The sequence below is a fragment of the Balaenoptera musculus genome, chromosome 3 (genome assembly GCF_009873245.2).
Source record: "Balaenoptera musculus isolate JJ_BM4_2016_0621 chromosome 3, mBalMus1.pri.v3, whole genome shotgun sequence".
Classification (NCBI taxonomy): domain Eukaryota; kingdom Metazoa; phylum Chordata; class Mammalia; order Artiodactyla; family Balaenopteridae; genus Balaenoptera; species Balaenoptera musculus.
In genome coordinates, this window is record NC_045787.1 from 41,540,269 (window position 1) to 41,559,075 (window position 18,807).

Genomic DNA, 18,807 nt, shown 5'->3' on the forward strand with positions numbered 1-18,807 from the left:
TACTGTGATTCAGTTGAGGAATTTTGAACACTTCACATAAATAATTATTGCCTCTGTTATCACCCTGGAAAAAATGATAGAATATAATCGTTTCTTATTTCCATCAATTAAATTTGGATAACAATTAAAAATATATCTGTATGGGCTACAGCCTAGGGTTTCAGTCTACTGATCCATTGTAATAGATCCATTGTAACCTAGACAGGGCCATTGCTATTTATTTCTGTCTATACAAAAACAATATTGTAGTCTTCACTGTGCATGAAGGGTTTGCTTTCCACTAAGCACATGTCATCAGGAAAGCTCCTATGACGAATTATCACTTGAAAGTGTTTACTGTACTTCTGCCTGTCATAGGTTTTTTTGTTTTGATTTGTTTTTGGCTGCGTTGGGTCTTTGTTGCTTTGCATAGGCTTTTCTCTCTAGTTGCGGCGAGCGGGAGCTACTCCTTGTTGCAGTGCGTGGGCTTCTCATTGAGGTGGCTTCTCTTGTTGTGGAGCATGGGCTCTAGGCGCGCGGGCTTCAGTAGTTGTGGCACGCGGGCTCAGGAGTTGCAGTTCACGGGTCCTAGAGCGCACAGGCTTCAGTAGTTGAGGCGTGCGGGCTCAGTAGTTGCAGCATGTGGTTCCTAGAGTGTGCGGGCTTCAGTAGTTGTGGCACACAGGCTCAGTAATTGTGGCTCGTGGGCTCTAGAGCGCAGGCTCAGTAGTTGTGGCGCATGGGCTTAGTTGCTCCGCGGCATGTGGGATCGTCCCGCACCAGGGCTCGAACCCGTGTCCCCTGCATTGGCAGGTGGATTCTTAACCACTGCGCCACCAGGGAAGTCCCTGTCCTAGGTTTTTAAAGCAAATGCTGTTTGGCACATTCCTACTCTCTGCCCCCACCACATGGTCTTCTCAAATGCCTTTCCACTAGCATAGTTTTACCCTTTCTTAGGAGAGGGTAGGTACATCAGTGTTAGAAGGGATTTTCCAGTGGATTTGTTTTTTTAAAATACTTTTGCTAATAATAATAGAGTAACATTCTATTAGTATGTATGTATTCTGTGTTTAAATTTTGGCACAGTTTTAGTACTAAATGACTTAAGAATTAGTACCTGATACTTACTCATTTAATGAATAATTAACTGAGACCCTAGTGGGATCAGGAATTGTGCTGGGTGCAGTGCAAGCAACAGTCTCTGCCCTCCAGGAATGTTTTCAGCCTAAACTGGGATCTAGTGGTAAATGATTGCAGGAAAATATAATTATGATCCTAACCTCAGGCCTCAATAACCACTTAGATAGGAGTTATTAAATCAGATTCAGGGCGTGAACTGTGGGGAACCACTTTTGTGAATGCCAGAAAGCTGGAGGTAGAAATAAATACCTCTCCAGATAAAGAAATGTGTTGATTTCAATCCTCAATTAGAATGATGTTAAGAATCTCCTGAGCCTGATGTTTATAAAATTACCCTTAAAACATGTGTGCTCAAATGTCCATCAGTGGGTGAATAAATTGTGTTTTATCCATATAATGGGACAGTATTCTACTATAAAAAAAAAGTGAAGTACTGATTCATGCTAAAATATGGATGAACTTTGACCAGATTAAGGGTCTAAGTAAAAGAAGGTAGACACAAAAGCCACCTATTGTACAATGTACAATTTCATTTATGTGAAATGTCCAGAATAGGCAAATCTGTAGAGACAGAAAGTAGACTTGTGGTTGCCATGGGCTGGTGGAAGGGGGGAGGGGTGTGACTGCTTAATGGATATGGGTTTCTTTTTGAGTGATAAGAAGATTCTAAAATTAGATAGTGATTATGGTTGTACAATTCCAAATATACCCAAAACCACTGAATTTGTACACTTAATTAAAAGGGTGAATTTTATGCCATGTGAATTATATCTCACTGTGAGTTTTTTCCAGAGTGGTGATGTAAATCTGAGGATAAAAACAGGCAGTGACACTGGTGTACATGCTTTAAAGTGGTAAATTTTATGTGTATTTTACCACAATTTTTCTTCAAAAGGCAGTGACTAGTAGGAATTCAGTTCTGCTTTCCACTCTGGCAAGACCAGAAAGAAAAGATTTGTAACAAACCGTTAGGTTGTTACTGTGTATGTTTCTGGTCAGCTTCAGATAGCCTGGGGGGATGGGTCATGGCTTTGTATCTCTTATCTAACACTTAATCTAGGTGGTCCTGATTGATGAGGCAGAATGATTTCCAAACCTGGGAGTAAGGAGAACCCTTGTATTACAGAGAACTGCAGTAGGTAGGAAGTATGCTGGGTAATTCACTTCTTCACCGTAGGCTTCATTCATCCCCTTTACGCTGCAGGCAGCTATGGACAGTGTTTGTACACACACGGTGATTTGTTGACAAGACTGAGGCCAGTAGCCACAGCCATTTTATGTGCAACCCTGTACCACCTGGCCTCATTTTCTTAATTGTTCTCATGTCATCTGAAACTGTCAGAACTCATTTTCCAGAAATTGAGTGGGAGTGCTTACAAAGTGTGGCAGTGCTCGCTGGCTCAGACGTTCGTTTAGTTTCTTTAGCTTATCTTAGCAATATACTTCATGTGGTTTGGCCTCTGATAGCTTTTGCAGATCCTGGCTATTAACATGAGTTTCTCAATTTGTAGAAATACCAAAACAATATCAGGTTATCTGTGATTCCCAGTACACATTTGAAATCAGTCAAAACAGAGTTTGTGAGCCAGGGCACCTGCCTCTCCGATGCCCTGCGCAGCAGAAGATTTATAAAGGATTTCTTTTCAATTCTAAATGACCTGTGAAATACACTCTGTTCCTTTTTAAAGTCCTATATATATTTACATTTTTAACCATTACCTAATTTAATTCTCTTCAAATAGAAGTGTTTGCAAAATACACATTTAATATCTGGCTGCATGAGTCATGCAATATTCATTACTTTCATTACATTCCAGCCCCCACCCTCTCTCTAGACACCCAGAAGTTACTGCGACTGGATTTCCTCTTCCAGTGAGAGCAGGACTGGAGCTCAGCATTCCTAGCACCTGAGAACAGAAATAACGAATATAGCCAACATTTATTGAGCTCCTGTTGTGTTACTGACACTTGTTAAGCACCCTACATGCATTATTTCATTCATTTCTCACAATAACCCCATTTAGGTATAGGAATTCTTGTTATCTCCACTTTATAGATGAGTAAACTTAAAGTTTTTAATATGTTAATAGAGAAGATTTGGAAGGAAAGTATTGAGTTTACTTTTGGGAACTGTTGAGTTTGAGGTGCCTATAATATGTCTGGGTGATCAACTTTTTGTTGGCAATAGTATCTAGCTGGAATTGATAGCATTGTTTCGTGTTTGTAACAGTTGTTTTTATAATTATGGCCTATTTATAAAAAATAAGTGAGCAGCTTTCATTTACTTAAGTAAAAAGTGTTACAGCAAAAATGAGTGATACGCTAATGACTGAAGTTTGTGAAATAATACCTTTAAAGATAAAACTTAGGGTCTACAAGTGATTATCCTAATACAGAAATATCACACATGGACCATCCAGAACCTTATGTTTGAATCCGGACTGAAGCAGACTCACCAGTGCTCCTACTAGCATTTGCATTAATGGTATCAAAAGATTTTTAAGCAGTAGAGGAGCACCGTTCCTCCTGGGATGCAGTGGGTGGGGGATAGGCTCCTTACCTGCCCTTGTTGTGTTGCTTGTGCCTGTACATGGGTGCCCAATGGCAGAGGGAGTAGGAGCTGAAACGCTCATCCAGGGGAAGAGATAAAGAGGTGCTGTCCATTTTTCAAGTCATGAGTTTACCAGGGGAGCTAGGAGATGCCCCCTTCTGGTCCTACAGTGGCTGGTGTCCATCTGGCAGCCTCCTGTTCCTAGGGAATAGGCTAATCCTCTTCTTACCCATATTTGTAAAGCTGGTTGGTTGTGTTTGCTTCATGGTTTTGCTTTCAGCCCCATCCTTTCCCCCATTGCAACTTCAAGCTGTTTTGTGCATTTTTATCCTGTCTCACCCAGGTAACTGTCCTCCAGATGCCATTCAGACCTGCTTTCTCTCTCTTTTTCCTTCTCTCTCTCTCTCCCTCTCTCCTTTCCTCATTTGGGCCATTAATTGAGCTTTCTCCTTCCCTGGTTCTGTCCATAATTTTCTCAGCCACGGTCACAGCAAAAACAAACTAGTATCTTCAACTTTTATAAAGGTTTTAGCTTGTAAAGGTCCAAGATTCTTCTTCCATGAACTCTTAGCCTCAGAGTTTAAAGGGAAGCCATTGCTGTAAAGGGTGGCTAATACGGTTCTCTCTGCCATTTCCGATGAGGGTATCAGATTTCTTTTCTAATCCTAGATGTAAAACTGTTAACCTGAACCTGAATGGCATTAACCACCTCTAGGGTTTCTCACTTGTAAAATGGTAGTAGAATGTTGGAAGTGGCTAACGACAGTCTCTTCCTGCTTGGAAACAACATCTTCTGTGAAATCACTATTTTTTTCTGTTAAAGGTTGCTAGTAAAAGAAGCAGCATTTGTTCTGTTAATTTTCAAAATCTTAGTATAGTTTATTGGTGTCAGAATGAGTTGTCTCAGTAACAGGAAGTAAACACCAGGTAGATATCACATAGCTGCTTCCTCATTCTCTTGGAGACCTGCTGTGGAGAGGACACAGCCACTGCTTACAGAGAACTTTCCTTCTGAAACACAGTTCCTTTTTTCTAGTCATGGAAAGAGAATTAGGAAGCAACTGATATTCTTGTTTTTCCATCTGCCTTATGCACCACCAACCTGGATCAGTCTAATAATTCACTTTCTCTATTCCTATACTTTCACAGCAGAGGTCTGCTGGAGAATAATTGTATAGTTGGTGTCATCAAAAGCCATAGTCTGTAACCTCAGAATCACATTAAACCTTCCTAGTAATAATAGAAGTAGCAGGAGGAGGAGGAGATTATTGAGCACCAGCTAGGTACACTTTGAACATTCTACCTCACTTAGTCTTTCCCACAGCTTGCTCGTACAGTCCCTCAAGTAGTAGATGCCATCTACTACTTAGTTTCCTTAGCTATAAAGTGGGAAGAGTAATAGTTCTTATCTCATATTATGAGGTTAACATCATGCATGTAATCCCTGGTCTGTCCACGTCCAGAGACTATGTCCTCCACGCAGGACTTCTCTCTGGCTCTGAGACTTCTCTTAGAGGCAATTCCAGATCCTCACCGCTCTCCTTAAGCATCTGCCTCAACTTTGCCCCAGATTTCTAGGTGATCACTCCTGCTTCAGAGGAAAGGGAGATGCCACTAGGTCTGTCTTAACCTAGAAATTCATGGCATATATCCTTTCCCTTATTTTCCTCTTAAGAGGAAATTGCACTCAGTTCCAGGGCCGCCTTCCACTGTTTTCTGCACCTTCTCAGTCTTTGAGTCACGTCCTTTCTGCTTCCATTTTAGCATATGAATGTGTTTATATTTCTCATCCATGTCTTCTCCAGCTACCAACATAACATCCAGTGTTTAAGAGCAAGAGCATATATCCTGGTCTTAAATCCTACCCACTCACTAGATGAATGTTCCTGGGCAAGTTACTTAACTGTGCCTGTTTCCTTAGCTATAAAATGGTAATAATAATAGCTCTTATCTCGTATTGTGAGGTTAATATCATGCCTGTAGAGCCTTTAGTACAGTGCTTGGCACAAGTAGTCAATAAGTGTTCGCTGCTGCCGTCATTATTTAGGAAGTTATCTTGTTGTCGTCATCATCCTCAGTCCCTCAATCCTTTCACAAGCCAGGCTTGGAAAGAGTAGTCGAGAATAGACCATCTTCAACTCCCTACCTCCCATTTCCTTCTTGAGCCATAGTAACCTAGTCCCCCATTTCACTGAAATTATCACAAGTCATTACTCTGATTGCCAAATTAAGAAAACAGACTCTTTGTGACTGGATCCTACTTGCCAATTTCCACTTCCTACTTCTTGAAACCCATTACTGCAAATTCTTTGGCATTACCTGGCAATGAAGATTTATAACAGAAGTGAGGAGCTTAGAGTATGACCTGAAAATCTTACTAAATATTTACAATTTTTTCTCGATTATTTTAAATGTATAGACTGAATTTAATTAAAACTGAAATTTATGAAAGTAGTATTTTCATAGAAAATATAGATAAATCATTTTTGTGAGGCACTATAATATAATATGGTTAAATGCTTAGGCTGTAGAATCTTACTGTCTAGATTTAAATCCTGACTCCATCATATACTCCCGGCTCTGACCTTGGTCAAGTTATAATTTCTCTGAGCTTCTTCTTTTCCCTTTTTGTGAAATAGGGATAACAGTACTTGTCTCATGGAACTGTAAGGGTCAAACAAGAAAATTTACACAAAACATAGATTATAGACCTGCCACAAAGTACTCAGAAAATGTTGGACATCACCCTTTTTTCTCAAAACAAGCTCAGCCTTATTTCACCTTTCCTTGATGCCTAAGTCTTATTATAAACATCAATTACTTTACTCTCCTATAATAAGAAAGCCAGGATTATGGTAAGATGTATGTATATGTGGAGGTGAGATATCAGTCTTGACCCTACTTCTCCAAGAACTCCATGGACCTTTTAATGGGAGAAGAGGAAGGACAATAAAGTATGAACTTTGAATATTTTGGTTCAAGGACTGTATTATGACCTTACATTCCTTTAGAGCTTTGCCCCTGTCACAGAATTTGTGCATCTCATATCTCAAGTGAGACAAATCCAGTTAGGTAAAGTAAGCCCTCTGTTTAAATTGCATTTATCATCATTTACCTTACAAATGAGAAGGGGAAATAAGAGTAGAATAAGGGCCTAGATCATAGAGCTAATTACTTAGCTGAATCTTTCCTAGTATCCAAGTCACCATCCAGTCTTCTTTCCTCTAACTCCAGGTGTCTCAGCTCACTCCTTTTATAACCAAGTCTAGATTAGGTGAACATCCTGTAAGTAGGAGATGATAGCATCCTTTTAAGAGAGGTATCCCCATTGATCTTTCAAGTTGACATACGTGCTGGTGGTCCTCTTGTTGACCAATCTCATCCCATAAACCTCTCGCTGTGAACTAGCATCTCTGTGTTCTGCTTACTCTGGCCCATAGGTGGGTTCAGAAACCAGGCATGTTGTCCTTACCAGCCCAGGCCCTTGTGCAACATTTTCTCAGAGAGAAAAGGTGCTGTACATGTACATGGGCACTTCCTGCTGAATCCTGATGACTCTCTTAGGTATATGGCTTATATTTTTGCCTTTGTCTAAGCTCAAATTCCCTTCTGCTTTATGAGTTAAATCTCTCTACTGTTTTTCTCCCTTGGGCACATTGTACCATAATGTGGAAGGCATTAAAAGGTAAAAAGGAGCCCTCAACACTGCACATGGAGTGTATTACAAGAACTTGATACATGTTAATGAATTCTTCCAGTGTTGCAAGGAGTTAAATAAGGACCTGAAGTGTGAGTTAACAGCTTGCATATCAGAGAGAACTGATATTCCTAATGTATTTCAGACATTAAAAATGAAATCCAAGAGTTTTAAACTTAGGCAGGTAGCACTTAAGAGAAAGGATCCCAAGGCCCCTCCTCGTGCAAGTCTGACAGAAGTGAAACTGTGTTTACAACTTCACCTTTGATGCAAACACTTGTCGCAGACAGGGAGTCACATCCAGTGGGAAGAGACTGATCTCTTTTATGCTTCATTGAGGATGCACTGTGTGAGGAAAGCACTGATGAAAAGAGTCTATTTAAGGTCCAGAAGAATGACTGATTGCACCTTTAAAATGACAAATCTGATCCTGTTAATCCCCGTGCTTAAAAATTCCCTGTTGCGTTCTCTTCACAGGATAGTATCCAGAGGCCGTAGTAGGCCACACTCAGGGTCCTTGAATAGCTGCTTTCCTACATTGTCTCAGTGGTCTTCCCTTGTCACTGCCTGACAGGGACCTCGTTCATAAGAGACCCAAGTTATATGTCACCTTTGCTACCTTTCACCCATGTTGCTCTCTCCTGTGCTCCCAGGGCATTTTGTTTAGTTACCTCTCTAACAGCAAGTGTCAACACATTATAATAAATCCATGACTCTCTCTACCATTAGTCAAGGATGGGAATTAAACTTTTCATCTTTGTAGCCTTCCTGGTGCCTAGCAGTCACCAGTCATGTTTACTACTGGTTTACTGCAGGAGAAGTCCCTCAAAGTACTATTAGTTAATCATCCCATGTTCACCTTCCTTGCATCTTCACAAAAGTTCTGCTATTCCTGATTATTTACACTTTACAAGTGATTTGTTTCCTCTTCTGTCCAGGCAGCATAATTCGTTGTATGAGGCGCCTGGAAGAACTACTTCGACAAATGTGTCAAGCAGCAAAAGCCATTGGAAACACTGAGCTGGAAAATAAATTTTCAGAAGGTCAGTATCCAGCCCATAAGCTTTTTCTAATAATTTAGGCAAATCCTGTTGAGACTTGAGCTCTTGACCACAACCTAGGAGAACATTTTCTGATGCTCTTCACTGGATTGCCATGAAGGGCCATTTCGTAGTGTTCAAAGAAAATATCAGTGTGTGTGTGTTGGAAAAAGTTTGTAAATGAATATATATAAAATCTCAAAATATTTATTGTGCACTTACTGTGTGCCAGACATTGTTTTAAGCACCAGGGAATACAGCAGTGAACAAAAAAGATACAAACCCCTGCCTTAATGGGGCTCACATTCTAGTGCAGGGAGGTGGACAGTAAACAAGTCAACAATTAAAATATATCAGGTAGCAATAAAAACAAAGGAAGAGACAGCGGGGAATTGGAGGATGGATACAATGGCCTAGGGTCCCCTACTCAGAAGGTGGCATTTAGGTCCTTCATAGACACTTGATATACTTAAGCAACAACAAGAGGCCAGTGTGGATGGAGCACAGCTGAACAGTGAGTAGAATAGTAGGGGTTGGAGGAAGAAAAGAAATGGTCATGTAGCTCCCAGCCCTCAGCTTTTTCCTCTGAAATGATTGGAGGTTTTGAACACAGGAGTGGTGTGCTCTGACTTGGGTTTCACAAGGCAGTTCTTGCTGTTGCATCACAGGCAAGTCTGTAGATTAGCAAGGTGGAAGCAGGAAGACCAGATCAGGAAAGAACGGCTAGACCAAGGTGGTAGTAATGGGGGGAGGCATACATGCTTGCAAATAATTTCATTCCATCTGAATGCTGGCCAAGAAAAAGGACTATGAATTAAAACATCAAAGAATAGCAGCCACATAGTTGCTCTGAGTTATTAGCTGCTCACAGTCAAACCTAGTGATTCTGCTAGCAACTTAGTATCCTAAGAAGAGGTTTATGAAAACTGGCTTATATTTTCAACATTGTTAAATAGAGGCAGACCTCTTTAATCACTCCACGTTTAAGTCTAGTTTTGTAAACTTCTATATGATAAAATTTGTTTGTCCTTAGTCCAGAAAGAATTTCACATGGTAACTGAAATGTAGGGCCTTCCATTGCAGGCTGAAAAATTCATGCTTTTGGGTCAACTAACTTCTTGGACAGCTTAGTCTTTCTGGTCTTTCTGAATAATTTTAGACACCCCTGCACACACGGGGTACTTTAGATTAAAGAGTCATGAGAACAGGGGTCTGGTTTCTAAGTTTCCCATCTCTCAGAGGTGGCTGTGAACTCCTCTAGGTGTCTTTCAAGGCAAGCAAGGTTTTGTAATTTCCAGGCTTGCCCTCTCACCAAATTTAATCAGGATTGTTGTGCTGTCTTCAAAACCCCAGGGGAGGGGAATTACATTCTCTGTGGTCTTGAAAATTTAAACCGTATTTTCTTTTCTCTTAGGAATCACCAAAATCAAGAGAGATATTGTGTTTGCTGCCAGCCTCTACTTATAAAGAGTCAGCTAAAGGAATGTGGCATTTTAAATTGTTCACCACCTGTCTGATGTATTATATTTAAATCAAGCATCATTCTAAGAAAGCATATTACATACACAGTTGTACATAAGCATTACATTTTTTTAATAAAAAAATGTACAGGTGGGGCATTTGTTTTAGTGAAAGGCTTGAAATTTTTTGTAATGAACTTAGAGCTATTAGATAACCATTGTGTTAAATGTAACTATATACACACAGGTAAAGTGGGCATCCAAGAGGTACAGTAGCAGCAGTCCCCTTAAAGGCTTGTATACTGGGAAGAAGGACGCATCCTCTTGCCTTCTGGTTGCAATCATTTTCCTTTAGAGAGCAGGCCAGCTTCATCTGGGTACTCTGCCACCTTCAAGGTTGGTGACTGTTCCGATAGTGATTCCCTGTCGTTGGTGTTTCATGCAGAGTTGTATGAGAGTCCTCCTCTTTTCTTTCTTTAAAAGGAGAATTTCTCTCCTTGAAGAAATCTGATACATATACAGCCTGTATAGAACAGGTAACATTTAGAATGGGGCAAAGTATTTAATGATACAATTTTAAATAAGTTTAAAAACCATATACAAAGTTGCAATAAGCAGTGTGCAAAAAATAAATATAAACAAAAGGATATACATTACAGGGTACAGGTTAAGAGTACGAATAAATTAGTGGCTAACAGGAATTTTTGTTAAGGACATTCTGAGAGTTGCTCTGTTATGTATTGGGCAGATAGCTTCACTCTGCTAGCCCTTAATGAAAGTGTCATTCCTCATGTAAATCAGTTTTTTTTTTTTTTCCAATTCACACTAAAAAGAAAACTGTTTATAGCCAGAGCTTTTTACAATTAACAAAAAAATTTAGTAAATTTTTAAATAACTTTTGCAAGGAGTAAGTAACGTAGGTATTATTTGCTATCTATCCTAAAATGACTTTTAATAACATTGGGGTCCTTACCCAGTAGCAATTATTGAGCCACATTCTCTGCCTTAGCATAGTTTTCTCATTGGGACATTTTTTTCTACTTATTTATCCAAGTGTTTCTCAGGCTCCTGCCCTGTATACTTACAACTAATATTGCAGCCAGAGCTCCTTGAATGAGTCCAGTCAACACATCACTCCAGTGGTGTTTGTAATCAGAAATTCGAGAAAGGCCCACATAAATGGATGCGGCAACAAGACCAAATTGCAGTGTAGGGCGTAAGAGTCTTGCCCAGTCTCCCTTCATCCTGGCTTGAAGATAAAGCTAACAGAAAAGATAAGAATAAAGAAAAGAGCTTAACATACCAACTGGAGACTATGTTTTATATTAATTATCACCACATTGCTAAAGGACTGATGTTTAAAATGACAGTCACTAAGTATTAATATTCATTAAATAATCTGTTATTTATTATATATGGAACAGGGCTTTAGGCAAGCATTCTTGTACTCATTAATACCTAAAAATTAATCCCAAAACAAAACCAAAAGGATAAAAAATTAAAAGAATAAAAACTATTGCCCTAGTAACATAATTTATTACTTAGACCACTCTTCAAATTATGAACAAGGTAAGTGTTTCTGACCTTCTAGGATTTCAGGGGGCAGCTCCTCACCTTCCAGTTTGAATTATAACTGTCATTAGTTTAGAGTCTTGAGATCAACTGCTAGCATTCTGAGCACAGGTTGCCCTTACCCTGGGCCAGGCTACTATATTTTCTACCCAGCCTATCTAGGAACTAAGTTTGCTTAATTCACCCAAACAATTTACTTGAGAGCTCCTCTGGCCTCAAATTATTTAACAGAGCAACTGAGACTAAATAAATAATCTGTATTTATAAGTAAATACAATAATCTGCCTAAGTAAATAATACAGTTTGTAGTTTAGTCCTGATCCAGTAAAGGAGTCTATTCTTTCAATAGCACCTGTACCCTTTAAGTTCTATGACTTTTCTAATCAGACCTGAGAATCTTGCCTTTGCCATGTCAGCCTGCCTCTGACTTCGGGTGCATCCCTAAAGATTGTAATGTAGAATGAATTTGGAATAGTTTCCTATGAACTCCTTTCAGCCAATATAGTCTCATTTTTTTAAAAAAAAATTTTTCCTAACTAACTTCTATCCAATAAGAATATACTTCTTAATATTCATTTTTAAAAACTCTGCTCAGTAATTTATGGCTCATATACTTAAATTGTTTTCTGAGGACTGCATTTAATTATGTGGCTGTACCCAATGATGCTGCCTATTTAAAATAGATACACAAATCCATTTCCAGTTCTTTGGGCACTGCTGTGTGTGTTCAGTTCTCAGCACCTGGCAAAGCCCCAGAGGTTGTCTAATTTTATCAAGTACTTTATAGTATAAACATCTAACCCTGAAAGAGCATACCAGTTGTTTAACTGAGTTGGACTCTTTAGCTAGCTGAAGTGCTACTGGCTTTCTGTAGAGGTCCTCTCCCCTTTTTTTGTTTGTTGTTGTTGAAGCTATAAAAACATAAGGAGTAAGAGGCTTGTCTCAAGATTCTAGAGTTGGGAAGATAGTTAGTTGGTTCTGGTTGTAACAAAGTTGACATGTGCCAACTGAAGCCCAATTAGGTACCACAGCCATGCCAGATAAGATTCACCTCATTCGTTCTATTTTAATTGGAAACTTTTTGTTCATTTTAAGGAGGACAGTTCCTTGACTAGGGCTGAAGCCAAGTTTCATATATCAAGTTTAACTGACCCTCTTCTGGTTATTATTAAGCTACCTTTTCAGATAAGGGTTAAAGGCATGGGTTATTCAGACTATAAAAACATATACCTAAGAATTACAAATACTTACATGAATGCAGACATCTTAGGGAGAACTGCACCCATCCCTGCTAGCGACACAGCAATAAAAAAAACCAAAAAGCAAAAAAAAACCTCTAAAATGGACGTAAAGCTAGTCCTAACCTAAAGGAAACTCAGAGACAGAACTTTAAGGCTCTTCCTCACTTAAGATTCTAAAATCCCTCTAACAATACTTTCCTTTGAAAGAACCCTGACTTTGACTCTAGGTAGCCTGCAGACATCTGTTAAATAAGTATTAATTTGCCCCAATCTCTTCCTCAACATCCCTGTGAAAATAACATTCACTTATGGATCAGTAATCAAATAAGTTGCAATATACTTGAGGTGAACCCTTTACCCTCTAAGTACTTAGTTTCTTCTTACACGTCTACCCAAGTACAGATGGTCCCCTCGGTGTGGATCCAGAGGTCACTCCCCCTGTGGGAGCTCTGGGATTCCCCAGTTGTGATCATACACCTAACCTTGTGCTCCACTCTGTGTTCTGGCCCTTCTGCTGACTAACGGCCATATGGCCTGAGTGCCGGCTCTGGTCACAGAACAGTTCTCAGCTCTGGGTGAGGTTGGTTAATTGAGTGTGCTTCCTATATGCCTGTTCTGTGTTTCCCTGGGTCCAGGGTACTCAATGTAGCTCTACAAAAGCTGGGCACCACCTCTAGCCCTGCTCTTCCCTGGGAAGACTCTTCCATTTCAGTAGACCCCAAGGCGGTAAACATTTGAGTTTCTTGAACCTTGGGTCAACTGAGTTCTACAGTTGACATGCCCTAAACAACTCCAGACCTCGACAACTCCCCTCCCATGTTGCCAGCCAGAAGTCTGTCCTACGTGAGCCGGTCCAACAAAGCACACCATGCTGTCTTTCTGGTGGCTCCACTTCCTCATCCTTTCTCAGGTTCTGCAGTGCAAATCTTTTAAGCTCCCACTCTCTGGAGGCGCTAGAGACTTGGCTTCCTCCTACCAGTCATTTAACTGCTTTCCAGAATCTTTACCTCTTGCTTATTGTCTCCTTTTCCATTCTTTGACTTTGTGGATTTATAACTTTTAAAATTCTACTCCTTGTCCTTTAGAGGGGAGAAGAAAGTATGTATGTTTCATTAAAAAGAAGTCTCCATTCCTCCATCTTTCCCTGTCTCAGAGGAGCTGACTATCTGATGCTCCTCAGCCCTGTTACGTTAGAACTAGATACAGGGACAGCTCATGCTTTAATACCAGAGCTGATAATAAAAAGGCTCTGTAGGTCCCTGCCTTTGCAACCTCCACTGTTCCCCTTCTTCCCACACATGCATATGTTAATCACATGTGCACTAAACCCATTAGAGGTAAGGCATTCAATTGCTTATCTCTTAAGATTTAGAACTTACAGAACTCCATATCCAATGTTGTATATGGTACCAGACTGGTTCAGTGGCAGCATCTACAACTTTCAATTCTCCCAGGCTTCCCTGGTGGTGCAGTGGTTAAGAATCCGCCTGCCAACGCAGGGGACACAGGTTCGAGCCCTGGTCCGGGAAGATCCCATGTACGGCAGAGCAACTAAGCCCGTGCGCCACAACTACTGAGCCTGTGCTCTAGAGCCCACAAGCCACAACTACTGAGCCCATGCACCCTAGAGCCCGTGAGCCACAACTACTGAAGCCCGCGCACCGCAACGAAGAGTAGCCCCCGCTCTCTGCAACTAGAGAAAGCCCACGTGCAGCAACGAAGACCCAACGCTGCCAAAAATTAATTAATTAATTATTTTAAAAAACTTTCAATTTTCCCTCTGGGGAAAACTGCTGATCCACAGACAAAACTGAAGGGGACCACATAGCCCTGCCTTGTTTTCTGGGAGGGCACTGAGTATGACTTAGAACAGGCTTGACCTAGAAATCTGCTGGGCTGTAATGTGCCCTCTGGGATTTACGCTGGGAGTAAGAAGGAGTTCTCTATTTTCAGAAGTTGTAGAAATGGCACCTAATGGATACATGATAGGCTACTTGCAGACTAAAGAGGAAGCAAAAGCTATGGTTAGATAAGAACGAGCCATTTAATAGAAAAGGATGAAGCAGCCACGGTGTGGAGTGGCAGCCACACTGTAAAAAACCAGGTGGTCAGTGAGACACATGGAAAAAGTTCTGTTCCTGGTGGTGTGCCTGTTCTAATCCATGTATGTCTTTACTATAAACCATCCTCTCCTCTAGGAGATCTATGTAAGTCAGCTGCTCACAACCAAAAGATAAAAAAGATGCAGACCTACTAGAGAATGGACTTGAGGACACGGGGAGGGGGCAGGGTAAGCTGGAACGAAGTGAGAGAGTGGCACTGACATATACACACTACCAAATGTAAAATAGATAGCTAGTGGGAAGCAGCCGCATAGCACAGGGAGATCAGCTCCATAGCACAGGGAGATCACCTCGGTGCTTTGTGATCACCTAGAGGGGTGGGATAGGGAGGGTGGGAGGGAGATGCAAGAGGGAGGGGTTATGGGGATATATGTATACGTATAGCTGATTCACTTTGTTATACAGCAGAAACTAACACACCATTGTAAAGCAATTATACTCCAATAAAGATGTTAAAAAAGCCAGTTAACAGCCGCCTCTGTGTGTTTAACCAAAATCCTGTTCTGTTTTATTTTTAAATTTGAATTTCTGTGACTCAAATGATAAGAGAGTTTTACTTTTTAAAAAGGTACGTTTCAAATGAAAAGGAAAACAGGCTGTTCGTACACCTGGGTTCAAACAAGGAGAAAAACTTAGAAAAATAAAATCCCACATCAGAACAAACATACTAAATGTCCACTGAAGGCACCATTACAAGAGAACTGTGGCACTAGGCATGGGATTTACTTCTATGACTTTTTTTCTGCAAACAGTACAAGGGTGTGAGCCCCTAAGCCGAATGACTCATCTATCATTCTCTCAGGCCCATTCTAAGATTCTTCTCTGAACATGCTTCACTTTGGCCTAGCTAACTGACCTGCCCAGTGGGTATTTCACTGGGGGGAAGGGGGTACTGCTTGATGAGAGATTCTAGCCTCTGGATGCCTCCCAATCCTAACATCCAACTTTCTGGTGAAGGAAAAAGCTCCAAAATAGTTCACAACTAGAAATAAAAGACAAGGTGGAAACGGCAGAACAAAAGCAATAACCTGCAGCACTTCACTGAGGTGCTTCCCAGAAGCAAAAGCTTCACGCTGTAATAGTACAGGATTCATGAAGCCCCAGTGCGGGACAGCAACGGAACAAAGGATGAAAACAAATGCAGCTGGCGAGTTTCCTCACTAGGGCAATCCACAAAACGCCAGTCAGCAGTGGAAGACTTGTAGACATAAAGAGGCAGGTAGAAAAGAGGGCCTAATCCAGGGATTTACACTGAGCTGGATTTGCAGTGGTAACTAAGTTTTTAAGAGGAGAAGCAAAGGGAATTAACACAAGGGTGAGCCAAGGAGAGAGAATGGATGGGGGAGGATCCCCAGTTAGGTGTCCAGTCTTCGCTCGCGTATAAAGGACTACACCTCCTATGCCTACCTCCCCCACAAGTTTGAACAGTGTCCTGAAATATTTAAGAGAACAGTCATGTTTTATAAAAGGAACACATGAACCTGCCTGGTGGCATCCCTGCTCTAACATACAGGAAAATGCAACAGGCCTTGGATTTCCAGGAGACACAAGTTGGGAAATGAAAAAGAGTTAACAGGAAAGACAAAGATACAGCATATACTTCACTAACCTTTACACTCCTCCCTCCCCCCATTTTCATCTATTAAAAGGAGGAGGATAGACAAATACCACAGGAGGATGTGATAGGGAGAGGGAGTTAACCTCAAGGCCCCAAAAGGAAACTGCAGTGAGGTCTATCTATTCCTCCCTGTCTTGAACCTGACCAGTGAGTCAAATCAAGAGCTCAGAGCAAATCAATTACAACCACTGACTGCAGAGCCCAGTTTCAGAAAGCAGAAACTAGTTTGAAGAGAATTAGCCTTGCGACTTGACCAATATCCTCCAAGGAATGCTCTCACTGAAACCAGGCCTCACCACTGGCCTTTGTGAAAAGGAAGGTTTCAGGGGTAGTTTTTGCCTCCAAAATGAGCAAATGCCACTCTTCAGGTAGGGCTTCTGGTCAGGAAAACCCCATGTAAATCTTATGGCTCAATGCAGGATAAAGTGTCCAATCTCTCTTAGCAAAGTAAAACCTACTGAAAATGGGTTGAATATAAGCTACTATGCCTGATATTTTTAAAGAAATAAAAGCTGCTTAGCTGGGATATTACTAGAGATTCATAAAGGCAATGTTCTTATTCCTTAGGGCAGGAAGGACAGGAGTCAATTTGCTCAAAATAACTAGATATTCAAGCCCAGAGAGGAGCGTTGTAGGAAGAAGCTCCACCGTGCAGGCAGCAAATGCCTCACTGCCAAGTGCAGAGAGGCCTCCCCCAAAACACAGAGAAGCTAACACTTGTGGGCCACTTTATGAAGAGCCTCACGATATGGGTCACAAAGACAACGTTGTCAGAATAAACAGTGAGGACTTCCCAGTGCACAGGACCACACTGGAAAAAAGAAGGTGTACACATTTTGCCTTTTGTGTAAAAAATTACACTTTTTTAAAAAATAAGGAAACTCAATGTCTATGACACTATGTAAACATTCTTCCATTATTTTATTATCACTGAAGAGTAGGATATCACCTTTCTTTTGCTGTCTAAAACTTCTGAAGAAAAAAAAAACATTTAGCTTCCATTAAAGGATCTAGTTGTACAACCTCATTTTTAAAATTTGATTGTTGAACAAGGTATTTTTTGAAGCTGGTTCATTTTTATTTTGCCTTTCCGAGACTGACCTTGTAACACTTAACTATAAAATGCTATTGCATCATAAAGTCTCTTAATGCAGGCATACCTTGGAGATATTGTGGGTTTGGCTTCAGACCACTGCAGTAAAGTGAATATCGCAATAAAGAGAGTCACATTAATTTTCTGGTTTCCCAGTGCATATACAAGTTATGTTTATGCTATACTGTACAGTCCATTAAGTGTGCAGTAGCATTTTGTCTAAAAAAGAGTACATACCTTAACTTAAAAATACTTTATTGCTAAAAAAGGCTAACAATCATCTGAGCCTCCAGCGAGCTGTAATATTTTTGCAACAGTAACATCAAAGATTACTGATCACAGATAACCACAACAGATATAACAGTAATAAAGAAAAAGTCTGAAATATTTTGAGAATTACCAAAATGTGACATAGAGACACGAAGTGAGCAAATGCTATTGGAAAAATGGCACCCATAGACTTGCTTGGTGCAGGGTTGCCACAAATCTTCAATTTACAAAGAACGTACTATCTGTGAAGTGTGATAAAGTGAAGCACAATAAAATAAGGTACACCTGTACTTTATTCTTAAAATAAGAGGGTTTCCAGCTTCCCTGGTGGTGCAGTGGTTAAGAATCCGCCTGCCAATGCAGGGGACACGGGTTCAAGCCCTGGTCCGGGAAGATCCCACATGCCGCAGAGCAACTAAGCCCGTGCGCCACAACTACTGAGCCTGTGCTCTAGAGCCCGTGAGCCACAACTACTGAAGCCTGCGTGCCACAACTACTGAAGCCCGCACGCCTAGAGCCCATGCTCCGCAACAAGAGAAGCCACCGCGATGAGAAGCGCGTGCACTGCAAAGAAGAGTAGCCCCCGCTCGCCGCAACTAGAGAAAGCGCACGCACAGCAATGAAGACCCAATGCAGCCAAAAATAAGTAAATAAAATAAATAAAATTTTAAAAATCATATAAAAAAAAATAAGAGGGTTCCCCCCCCCATTTTCAACCACAGTCAAGGAATTATTTTCACATTTTTAAAGGGCTATTTGAAAAAAAAGAATATGCGACTGAGATTGCACCTGGCTTAGAAAGCCTAAATATTATCTGACCTGTGACTGAAAAAATCTGCCAACCCCTGAATTAGACTAGCAACAGCATGCTCAACACAAAGAAATATACCTTGGTCTACTTATTTTGAAACATTGCTTCTAATACCAAGCCAGGCACATTGTGTTGTTCCACCTTCATCTGATGAGAGACCTGGCCAGGAGAGCACCGCAAGGCAGGCCTCAGTTTATTCTTCGCTAAACTTT

General features: G+C 40.8%; 2 protein-coding genes across 3 annotated transcripts in view; one reads left to right on the plus strand and one right to left on the minus strand.

Moving 5' to 3' along the window:
• Positions 1–10,026, plus strand: part of MTREX (Mtr4 exosome RNA helicase) — a 137,796-nt gene extending 127,770 nt beyond the window's left edge. The window contains exons 26-27 of the mRNA XM_036849062.1: positions 8,306–8,410; positions 9,822–10,026. Of these exons, the coding sequence (XP_036704957.1) occupies positions 8,306–8,410; positions 9,822–9,874 (158 nt within the window). The 3' untranslated portion in view covers positions 9,875–10,026. The remainder of the gene's footprint in view (positions 1–8,305; positions 8,411–9,821) is intronic.
• PLPP1 (phospholipid phosphatase 1) overlaps positions 9,977–18,807 on the minus strand; it is a 115,470-nt gene continuing 106,639 nt past the window's right edge. Inside the window, exons 5-6 of one of the 2 annotated variants that reach the window (XM_036849064.1) lie at positions 10,953–11,129; positions 9,977–10,390 (exon numbers count right to left, since the gene is read on the minus strand). In XM_036849064.1, coding sequence (XP_036704959.1) covers positions 10,259–10,390; positions 10,953–11,129 — 309 coding nt within the window. In that variant the 3' untranslated portion in view covers positions 9,977–10,258. The remainder of the gene's footprint in view (positions 10,391–10,952; positions 11,130–18,807) is intronic. The other variant, XM_036849065.1, reaches the window with a different exon arrangement.